General features: G+C 40.8%; 1 protein-coding gene across 20 annotated transcripts in view; it reads right to left on the minus strand.

The window, feature by feature from the left end:
- The window catches only part of CEP63 (centrosomal protein 63), a 102,947-nt gene that overhangs the window by 32,512 nt on the left and 58,278 nt on the right, over window positions 1-12,157 (minus strand). For all 20 annotated transcript variants that reach the window (XM_088840457.1, XM_088840463.1, XM_088840466.1 and 17 more), the window contains 3 exons: window positions 4,901-5,134; window positions 4,505-4,644; window positions 343-480 (listed from right to left, as the gene is read on the minus strand). In XM_088840457.1, coding sequence (XP_088696583.1) covers window positions 343-480; window positions 4,505-4,644; window positions 4,901-5,134 — 512 coding nt within the window. The remainder of the gene's footprint in view (window positions 1-342; window positions 481-4,504; window positions 4,645-4,900; window positions 5,135-12,157) is intronic.

Here is a 12,157-nt window from a genome sequence, read left to right on the forward strand (position 1 = left end):
TTCTTGCCTGGAGAATCCCAGGAATGGCGGAGCCTAGTGGGCTGCTGTCCATGGGGTCGCACAGAGTCGGACACGACTGAAGTGACTTAGCAGCAGCAACAGATTAAGGGCACAGACAGGTGCAGACTGACTAGTAGGTTAGGTGGTAAAAAGATTAGGAGGTTCTCCTTTAATTGAGATCAAAGTTCTCCTTTAATCTCAATGAAATCAGAAGTTAGGCCAATTTGTGAAAGCTGGAGGAAAAACATGTTTTCATTTGTTACATTACCTTACTTTATCAATACAATGATTGAAACACTTTCCAACAATTTGAACATTGCTGAAATGCATGTAATTATCTACCTGCCTTCCAGACGCGTCACCTCTGCCTGCAGAAGCTCTTCACTAGTGTGGGTAAAATCCAGTTGGCAGAGCATGTTCTGCAAGTTCCCCTGCCCTTGAGAGGCATACCTCCTTTCTGCCAGAGGTTCCTCCAGTGACCTACGGAAGACATAGAAGGACTGTTAAAGGCCTCTATCTTTGCAAACAAAAACAACACAGAGGCAGTTCATATTTTCCCAACTCTTTTTAGTAATGAAACTCTTCAGAATTCTTTTGTCTGTTTCCTGGTTTACCAAAAAAAAAAAGTTAGCTGACACTATAGAGCTTCTTTATCTTTGGCTGCAAAGAATATAATCAATCTGATTTCGGTATTGACCATCTGGTGATGTCCATGTGTAGAGTCTTCTCTTGTGTTGTTGGAAAAGGGTTGTTTGCAATGACCAGTGCATTCTCTTGGCAAAACTATTAGCCAAGGCCAAAACTGTACTCCAAGGCCAAATTTGCCTGTAACTCCAGGTGTCTCTTGACTTCCTACTTTTGCATTCCAGTCCACTATGATGAAAAGGACATCTTTTTTGGGTGTTACTTCTAGATCTTGTAGGTCTTCACAGAACCGTTCAGCTTCTTCAGCATTACTGGTCGGGGCATAGAGTTGGATTACTGTGAAACTGAATGGTTTGCCTTGGAAACAAAGAGATCATTCTATTGTTTTTGAGATTGCATCCAAGTCCTGCATTTCGGACTCTTTTGTTGACTATGATGGCTACTCCATTTCTTCTAAGGGATTCTTGCCCACAGTAGTAGATATAATGGTCATCTGAGTTAAATTTACCCATTCCAGTCTATTTTAGTTCACTGATTCCTAAAACGTCGATGTTCACTCTTGCCATCTCCTGTTTGATCGCTTCAAATTTGCCTTGATTCACGGACTTAACATTCCAGGTTCCTATGCAATGTTGCTCTTTATAGCACCGGACTTTACTTCCACCACCAGCCACATCCACAACTGGGTGCTGTTTTTGCTTTGGTTCCGTCTCTTCATTCTTTCTGGAGTTATTTCTCCACTGATCTCCAGTAGCATACTGGATACCTACCGACCTGGGGAGTTCATCCTTCAGTGTCCTATCTTTTTGCTTTCTCATATTGTTCATGGGGTTCTCAAGGCAAGAATACCAGAGTGGGTTGCCATTCCCTTCTCCAGTGGAACACGTTTTGTTAGAACTCTCCATCATGACCCATCCATCTTGGGTGGCCCTACACGGCATGGCTCATAGTTTCATCGAGTTAGACGAGGCTGTGGTCCATGTGATCAGTTTGGTTAGTTTTCTGTGATTGTGGTTTTCAGTCTGTCTGCCCTCTGATGGAGAAGGATAAGGATGCTTCCTGATGGGAGAGACTGAGGGGGAAACTGGGTCTTGGTCTGATGGGCAGAGCCGTGGTCAGCACATCTTTAATCCAGTTTTCTGTTGACGGGGCGGGGGCCTGTGTTTCCTCCCTGTTGTCTGACCTGAGGCCAAACTATGGTGGAGGTAATGAAGATAACGGCAACCTCCTTCAAAAGGTTCCATGCACACACTGCCGCAATCAGTGCCTCTGACCCTGCAGCAGGCCACCGCCGACCCATGCCTCTGCCAGAGACTCCTGGACACTCACAGGCAAGTCTGGGTCAGTCTCTTGTGGGGTCACTGCTCCTTCTCCTGGGTCCTGGTGCACACAAGGTTTTGTTTGTGCCCCACAAGAGTCTGTTTCCCAGTCCTGTGTAAGTGCTGGCTGCTCTATAGTGGGGTTAATGGCGACCTCCTCCAAGAGGGCTTATGCCATACCCAGGTCTGCTGCACCCAGAGCTCCTGCCTCTGCGGCAGGCCACTGCTGACCCGGACCTCTGCAGGAGACACTCAAACACAGTTCTGGCTCAGTCTCTGTGGGATCTCTGGGTCCCAGAGGCACAAGGTTTGTTTGAGTCTTCCGAGTGTCTCTGGCTGGTATGGGGTTTGATTCTAAACGTGATTGTGCCCATTCTACCATCTTGGAGGGCTTCTCCTTTGCCCTTGGACATGGGGTATCTTTTTTGTGGGAGCCAACATTCTTCTGTTGACAGTTGTTCAGCAGCAAGTTGTAATTTTGGAGTTCTCGTAGAAGATAAGCACATGTCCTTACCAGCTACTAATCATGATCTATTTTACCAAAGAAGGTAGGCCTCCCAGGAGACATAAGACTATAATTCCTTTCACGTTTGAAGTTTCAGCAAGGGTACAAATTAACAGGAGACAGAGAGAGAACAGTCACTAAGTCATGTCTGACTCTTTGCAACCCCATGGACTGAAGCCTGCCAGGCTGTTCTGTCCATGGGATCATCCTGGCAAGAATAATGGCTGCTGCTGCTGCTGCTAAGTCACTTCAGTCGTGTCCGACTCTGTGCAACCCCATAGATAGCAGCCCACGAGGCTTGCTCCCCCATCCCTGGGATTCTCCAGGCAAGAACACTGGAGTGGGTTGCCATTTCCTTCTCCAATGTGTGAAAGTGAAAAGTGAAAGTGAAGTCGCTCAGTCGTGTCCGACCCTTAGCGACCTCACGGACTGCAGCCTACTAGGCTGCTCCATCCATGGGATTTTCTAGGCAAGAGTACTGGAGTGGCTTGCCATTGCCTTCTCCGAAGAATAACGGCATAGGTTGTCATTTCCTCCTCCCGAGGATCTTCCCAACCCAGGGGATTGAACCCATGTCTCTTGCATTGGTAGGAGGATTCTTTACCATTGCACCACCTGGGAAGCCCATATAGATTGACAAAAGGGTTTCTAATTTTCTAAACATCAGAGTTTCTTGGTTAGGGGACCCAAACTGAAGGTAGAAAAAAATAACCATACAATATTATCTAATACCCTAAAAATTTAACTCAGAAATTAAAACTAAGAAAACCTATAATATGATCAAGCACAAAATTATGAATATGTAATATTAAAAACCATGCTTAATGCCAAACCACTCTGTGGTTTGGCTGGCTTCAGCAATATGTGAACTGTGAACTTCCAGATGTTCAAGCAGGTTTCAGAAAACGCAGAGGCACCAGAGATCAAATTGCCAACATCCGCTGGATCATGGAGAAAGCAAGAGTTCCAGAAAAACATCTATTTCTACTTCATTGACTATGCCAAAGCCTTTGACTGTCTGACCTGCCTCTTGAGAAACCTGTATGCAGGTCAGGAAGCAACAGTTAGAACTGGACATGGAACAACAGACTGGTTCCAATTAGGAAAAAGAGTACGTCAAGGTTGTATATTGTCACCCTGCTTGTTTAACTTCTATGCAGAGTACATCATGAGGAATGCTGGGCTGGAAGAAGCACAGGCTGGAATCAAGATTGCCAGGAGAAATATCAATAACCTCAGATATGCAGATGACACCATCCTTATGGCAAAAAGTGAAGAGGAACTAAAAAACCTCTTGATGAAAGTGAAAGAGGAGAGTGAAAAGGTTGGCTTGAAGCTCAACATTCAGAAAACGAAGATCATGGCATCTGGTCCCATCACTTCATGGGAAATAGATGGGGAAACAGTGTCAGACTTTATTTTTTGGGGCTCCAAAATCACTGCGGATGCTGATTGCAGCCATGAAATTAAAAGATGCTTACTCCTTGGAAGGAAAGTTATGACCAACCTAGATAGCATATTAAAGAGCATAGACATTACTTTGCCAACAAAGGTCCATCTAGTGAAGACTATGGTTTTTCCAGTGGCCATGTATGGATGTGAGAGTTGGACTGTGAAGAAAGCTGAGTGCTGAAGAATTGATGCTTTTGAACTGTGGTGTTGGAGAAGACTCTTGAGAGTCCCTTGGACTGCAAGGAGATCCAACCAGTCCATTCTAAAGGAGATCAGTTCTGGGTGTTCAATGGAAGGACTGATGCTAAAGCTGAAACTGCAATACTTTGGCCACCTCATGCGACGAGTTGACTCACTGGAAAAGACTCTGATACTGGGAGGGATTGGGGGCGGGAGGAGAAGGGGACGACAGAGAATGAGATGGCTGGATGGCATCACTGACTCGATGGACATGAGTTTGAGTGAACTCTGGGAGTTGGTGATAGACAGGGAGCCTGGCGTGCTGTGATTCATGGGGTCGCAAAGAGTTGGACACGACTGAGCAACTGAACTGAATTGAACTGAATAATATTTAAGGTTATACCTTATGGTCTCTACTGTGTGTTGAGTATCAACTGCCTTTAATTTTGCTTGTAGCTTCTCCTTTTGTATTCTTGCATCATGGATAAAACTTTCCTGAGTCTGAAGAGCTGCCTTCAATTCTCTCTTTTCTTCTTGCAGAACCTGTAAAAATACTCAGAAAAAAAGTCAGATGTTATTACAGTTTTTCTATTTCACGAGACAAGGAAGCCAGGAGTCAAACTGTAAATTATATAACAGATACAGTATTAATAGGCCCAATATCAATATCTGATCCATTGGCTACAGAGTAGGTAAGAAACTGCAGATTTTGGAACCCAGTTCTAGGTTAGTTAGTTTCTCTTAAAACAGACATACACACATTTCCTCAGTTATAGTATATAACAATTTAAAAATATACCTCTAGCAGTTTTTCCGATTCCCTCAATTTTTCTTCTTTCTGCCGCTGCTCTTGCATAATAGTCATATTGGTTCCAACCAAGTCATTGACTCTCATGGTGAGGCGCTCTATTTCCAACTCATTGGCACAGATAGTATCATTGGCCCGCTCTAGCTTACTGCTCAGGTGTTGAATTTCCGACTGGCTGGACAGTTCCACAGACTCTAATTTTTGTTTCCGATTGGCAAGCTGAGCCTAAAAATAACAAATTACCAATTGGTAAAAGTAAAAGAATAATCAATGAACAAGGAAGACCAAAATGAAACTGAGTTTTATCTCCATAAAAACAGCAACAGATGATTAAAAATATATAATTCATTCACCAGTCCAGTCAAAAAATGAACAAAAATTTAAGCAAACATTTCTCCAAAGAAGACATACAGATGGCCAATAAACACATGAAAAGATGCTCACATCACTCATTATTAGAGAAATACAAAAAACTACAGTGAGGTATCACCTCATACCAATCAGAATGGTCATCAGTAAAAAAAACAACTACAAACAATCAATGCTAGAGAGGATGTAGAGAAAATAGAACCCTACTGCACTGTTGGTGGGAACGTAAACTGGTAGTGCCACTACAGTATTGAGATTCATAACAAACTAGGAATAAAACCACCACGTGATGGTGGTTTAGTTGCTAAGTCATGTCTGGCTCTTGCAACCTCACAGACTGTAGCCCTCCAAGCTCCTTCGTCCATGGGATTTCCCAGGCAAGAATATTAGAGTGGGTTGCCATTTTCTTCTACAGGTGATATTCCCAATCTAGGGATCGAACCCACGTCCCTTGCGTAGAATGTGGTCTCCTGAATTGCAGGCAGATTCTTTATCACTTACCCACTACGGAAGCCCCCAAACTACCATATGACTTAGCAGTCCTACTACTGGGCATATACCCGGAGAAAGCCACAATTTAAAACGACACATGTACACCAATGTTCATCACAGCACTCTTTACAACAGCCAGAACATGGAAGGAACCTAGATGTCCATCAACAAATGAATGGATAAAGAAGTTGTGGTACAATGGAATATACTCAGTCATAAAAAGGAATAAATTTGAATCAGTTGTAGTGAGGTAGATGAACCTAGAGCCTCTTATATAGAGTGAAGCAAATCAGAAAGAAAAAAACAAGTATTATATATTAACACATACATATGGAATCTAGAAAAATGGTACTGATGAACCTAGTAGAGAACAGACTTGACACAGCGGGGGAAGGTGAGAGTGAGATGAATTGAGCAAGTACCACTGACATACATACACTATCATGTGTAAAACAGAGTCAGTGGAAAGTTGCTGTATAACACAGGGAGCCCAGTCTGGTGCTCTGTGATGACCTAGAGGCGTGGGAGGGGGGAGGGGAGGAAGGCTCAACATGGAGGGGATATATATACAATTAGGACTGATTCACACTGCTGTATGGCAGAAACTGACACAAACTGTAAAGCAATTTTCATCAGTTAAAAAAATTTATAAAGCTAGAAATAAAGTAGTTGTGGTACATATATACAATGGAATATTACTCAGCCATAAAAAGGAATGAATTTGAATTTGAGTAGTTTTAGTGAGGTGGATGAACCTAGAGCTTATTATACTAAGTGAATAAGCCAGAAAGAGAAAAACAAATATCATATATTAATGTATATATATGGAATCTAGAAAAATAGTACTGATGAACCTATTTACAGAGAAATGGAAATGCAGATGTAAAGAACAAACTGGTAGACACAGCGTGGGAAGGAGAGGGTAAGGCAAACTGAGAAAGTAGCGCTGACATATACACACTATCAATGTGTAATATAGGTAACCTTCCTAGTGGGAAGCTGCTATATAACACAGGGAGCCCCATCTGGCATTCTATGACCACTTAGAGGGGTGGAATGTGGCAGGTAGGGAGGCTCAAGAGATATATATATAATTATGACTGATTCACACTGATGTACTACAGAGGCCACCACAACATTGTAAAGCAATTGTTCTCCAATTTAAAAAAATAATATATATACATATATATGTCTATATATAATATATTCATGATAGAAAAAAAAAACTCCATGATAAAAACTAGGAATAGAGAGGAACTTTCTCAACTTGACAAAGACTTCTACAGAAACCATACAGCTAACATTATACTTAATGTTGGGAAACTTGACACTTTCCCACAAAGATCAGATATAAGGCAAAATCTATCCTCACATCACTCCTTTTCAACATCACAGTGGATGTCCTAGTTAATGCAGCAAGAAAAGAAAGAAAAGGTATACAGATCAGGAAAGAAGTCATAAAACTACCTTTATCCATAGATGATGTGATCATCTATGTAGAAAATCTGAAAGAATCAACCAAAAAAAAAAAAAAATGCCCTTGAGTTAATAAGCAACTATAGCAAGGTTGCAAGATACAAGGTTAATATATAAAAGTCAACCATCTTCCTATATGCCAAAAATAAACATGTGGAATTTAAATTAAAAACAAAACACAGGACTTTCCTGGTACTCCAGTGGTTAAGAATCTACCTTACAACGCAGAGGACACAGGTTCAATCCCTGGTCAGGCAGCTAAGATCCCACATGCCTTGGAGCAAATAAGCCCGTGCACCACAACTACAGAAGCTGGTATGATGCTGCAACTAAGACCCGTTGCAGCCAAACAAATAAAATAAAAATTAAAAAACAAAAAAACACAGCACTATCTATATTAACACCTAAAGAAATTACTTAAGTATAAATCTAATAAAATATGTACAAGATCTATAAGAGAAGAACTACAGATCTCTGATGAATGACATCAAAGAATAAATGAAGAGATATTCCATGTTCATAGAAAGGAAGACTCAATACTGTCAAAATGTCAGTTCTTCCCAATATTATCTATGAATTCAATACAATCCCAATTAAAATATCAGCAAGTTATCAATATTTTGTGAATATCAACAAAACTGATTCTAAAGTTTACAGGGAAAGGCAGAGTCAGAATAGTCAATACAATATCAAAAGAGAAGAACAAAGTTGGCTGATTGATGTTACCTAACTTCAAGATTTACTATAAAGCTATAGTAATCAACAGTATAGTATCAGCAAGAGAATAGACAAATAGATTAAGGGAACAGAATACAGAGCCCAGAAATTGACCCTTATAAATATAATCAACTGATCTTTGATAAAAAAGCAAAGGTAATAAGATGGAGCAAAGACAGTCTCTTCAACAAATGGTGCTGGAATAACTGGACATCCATATGCAAGAAAAAAAATTGACATGTCTGACAAAGGCTTGACACTCTCCACAAAAATTAATTAAAATGGATCATAGACCTAAATGTAAAATGCAAAACTTACAAAACTCTTGGAAGATAATATAGGAGAAAATGTAGCTAACTTTGGGTATTGTGGTACCTTTGTAAATACACCACCAAAGACATGATCCCTGAAAGAAATAACTGATGAGCTGAACTTCATTAAAATTTAAAACTTTTGCTCTGTAAAAGACAATGTCAACAGAATGAGAAGACAAGCCACTTTAGCAACTGTCTCATGGACCTGTAGTACACAATTCCTGTAGATTTGGATGATTTTTTAGGCTTTGTATCCCAGCTATACTGGTTTTTAGCTCCCAACTTTCTAGTTTTTCACAAGTTTAATTCCAGCATCCTAAAGGTACTTCATCTTCACACTGAAGATAGACATAAAGTATTTGTGTAAGTAAAACTTCCGGTATTCTAAGTATTTTTAAAAGGTAAAGCACACAATTTTATTTTAGAAATTTAAGTCTCTGGGAAATCTATCTCCTGTAGATTTAAAGATTTCATTGTATATAGTACAGGTCCAAAGTCCTACTATGGTCACATAAAGTAGATGCTCAATGATGCCCATAAGCCAGAGAGAGGGCGGGAGGAGAAAGGAAAAGAGGCAGAAAAACAGTGTTTATATAAATTACAGACCAAGGTTCCAGCATAAAGAATCAAAAACTTTTTACCATTCCTACAATAGTGTGAAAAAAAGAACATCAAATAGGTTTAGATGCATAGGAATAACTGCTAGGATGCAACTGCCTCCAAACTTTTAAAATACCACATAAACTACCCACCTCAACAAGGGGAAATCTTACCCAGAATTCTGCACAGAATAAAACACTGAAAATATTGGATGATGGTGGTAAGAGAAAGAGACCAGCTTACTGAACCTCCCAACCGTATTTTAAATTGAACAGTAGCCCTGGGGCTTGGCAGAACACAGCTACAAAACCACTGCTCACTGCTCAACTGAATGCTCAGGATGAAAGACAATACGTGATCGCAAAACATTAGCACTGTAATAGCTATTTAACATTCAGTTCAAACCTGTGATCTTAAAGTAAACTGGTGTTGAAATTAATATAAGCTATAGTTTAACCAGCGAGTCTAGATTTGATACATAAAAACTAACTAACATCTTAGTTCTACAGCATCAAAAATACAGACTTTTTCCCCCTTTTTTTTTTACAATGAAGTACCTCATGCGACGAGTTGACTCACTAGAAAAGACTCTGATGCTGGGAAAGGTTGGGGGCGGGAGGAGAAGGGGACAACAGAGAATGAGATGGCTGGATGGCATCACCGACTCTGTGGACATGAGTTTGAGTGAACACCGGGAGTTGGTGATGGACAGGGAGGCCTGTCGTGCTGTGATTCATGGGGTCGCGGAGAGTCGGACACGACTGAGCGACTGAACAGATGACATACAGTATGTTAGTTTCAGGTGTAAAACAGTGATTCAACACATATACATTATTACTGATCACCATGACATGTCTAACAGCCATCTGTCACTACACAAAGCTATTCAGTTCAGTTCAGTTCAGTCGCTCAGTCGTGACCGACTCTTTGCGACCCCGTGAATCACAGCACGCCAGGCCTCCCTGTCCATCACCAACTCCCGGAATTCACTTAAACTCATGTCCATCGAGTCGGTGATGCCATCCAGCCATCTCATTCTCTGTCGTCCCCTTCTCCCACCCCCAATCCCTCCCAGCATCAGAGTCTCTTCCAGTGAGTCAACTCGTCGCATGAGGTGGCCAAAGTATTGGAGTTTCAGCTTTAGCGTCAGTCCTTCCAATGAACACCCAGGATTGATCTCCTTTAGAATGGACTGGTTGGATCGCCTTGCAGTCCAAGGGACTCTCAAGAGTCTTCTCCAACACCACAGTTCAAAAGCATCAATTCTTCGGCAATCAGCTTTCTTCACAGTCCAACTCTCACATCCATACATGACCACAGGAAAAACCATAGCCTTGACTAGACGGACCTTAGTTGGCAAAGTAATGTCTCTGCTTTTTAATATACTATCTAGGTTGGTCATAACTTTCCTTCCAAGGAGTAAGCGTCTTTTAATTTCATGGCTGCAATCAGCATCCGCAGTGATTTTGGAGCCCAAAAAAATAAAGTCTGACACTGTTTCCACTGTTTCCCCATCTATTTCCCATGAAGTGATGGGACCAGATGCCATGATCTTTGTTTTCTGAATGTTGAGCTTCAAGCCAACCTTTTTACTCTCCTCTTTCACTTTCATCAAGAGGCTTTTGAGTTCCTCTTCACTTTCTGCCATAAGGGTGGTGTCATCTGCATATATGAGGTTATTGACAAAGCTATTATAATATTATAAATTATATTTCCTATGCTGCACATCACATCCCATGACTTAATTATTTTATAACTGGAAATTTAAATTAATTTCCTTCACCTATTTTGCCCAACTCCCCTCATCCTCTCCTCCATGACAACTACCAGTTTGTTCTCTGGATCTATGAGTCTGTTTCTGTTTTGTTTCATCTCTTAGATTTCACATGTAAGTGAAGTCATATGGAATTTGATTTTCTCTGTCTTATTTCACTCAGCATATCCTCTAGGGACATCCACATTGCTGCAAATGGTAAAATGTCACTTTTTTATGACTCATATACCATATTTTCTTTATCCATTCATCTATCATTGGGCACTTGGGTTGCCTCTGTATCTTTATTACTGTGAATAATGATGCAAAGAACATAAGGGTGCACATATCCTTTTGAATTAGTCTTTTTTTGGAAAAATGGACAGAATTGTAACTGTTAGATCATATTGTAGTTATTTTTTTAATTTTTAGGGAATCTCTATGCTGTGCTCCCAATTTATATTCCCACCAACATTGCATGGGGACTTCCCAGATGGCACAATGATAAAGAATCCGACTGCCAACGCAGGAGACACAAGAGACTTCGGTTCAATTCCTGGGTCAGGAAGATATCCGGAGTAGGAAATAGAAACCCAATCCAGTATTGTTGCCTGGAAAATTCCACGGACAGAGGAGCCTGGTGGGCTACAATCCATGGGGTTGCAAGAGTTGGACACAACAGAGTACATACACACAACAGCACATAAGGTTTCCCCTCTCTCTTCTTCAACACGTATTTGTTAACTTTGGATAACAGCCATTCTGACAGGTGTGAGATGGCATCTCACTGTGGTTTTGAATTGCATTTTCCTAATGATCAGTGATGCTGAATATCTTTTCTCAAGTCTGTATGTCTCCTTTGGAAAAATGTCAATTCAAGTCCTCTGCCAATTTTTTAAAATCAGTTGGTTTTTGACCTTGATCTCTTTAAGTTCTTTGTACATTTTAGATATTAAACTCCTTACAAAATAAATCTTTTGCAAATATGTTCTCCAATTCAATTTTCTTAGACACCAAAATCATTGCAGATGATGATTGCAGCCATGAAATTAAAAGACGCTTGCTCCTTGAAAGAAAAGCTATGAAAAACCTAGACAGCATATTAAAAAGCAGAAACATTATTTTGCTGACAAAGGATCATCTAGTCAAAACTATGGTTTTTCCAGTAGTCATGTATGGATGTGAGAGTTGGACCATAAAGAAAGCTGAGCGCCAAAGAAATGTTGCTTTTGAACTGTGGTGTTGGAGAAGACTCTTGAGAGTCCCTTGGACTGCAAGGAAATCAAACCAGTCAATCATAAAGGAAATCAATCCTGAATATTCATTGGAAGGACTGATGCTGAAGCTGCAACTCCCAATACCTTGGCCACCTGATGCAAAGAACTGACTCTTCTGACCCTGGGAAAGATTGAAGGCAGGGGGAGAAACGGACGACAGAGGATGAGATGGTTGGATAGCATCAACAACTCAATGGACATGAGTTTGAGCAAGCTCCAGAAGTTGGTGATGGACAGGGAAGCCTGGTGT

The sequence above is a fragment of the Moschus berezovskii genome, chromosome 1 (genome assembly GCF_049115385.1).
Source record: "Moschus berezovskii isolate FMDL1 chromosome 1, NW_MosBer_1.0, whole genome shotgun sequence".
Classification (NCBI taxonomy): domain Eukaryota; kingdom Metazoa; phylum Chordata; class Mammalia; order Artiodactyla; family Moschidae; genus Moschus; species Moschus berezovskii.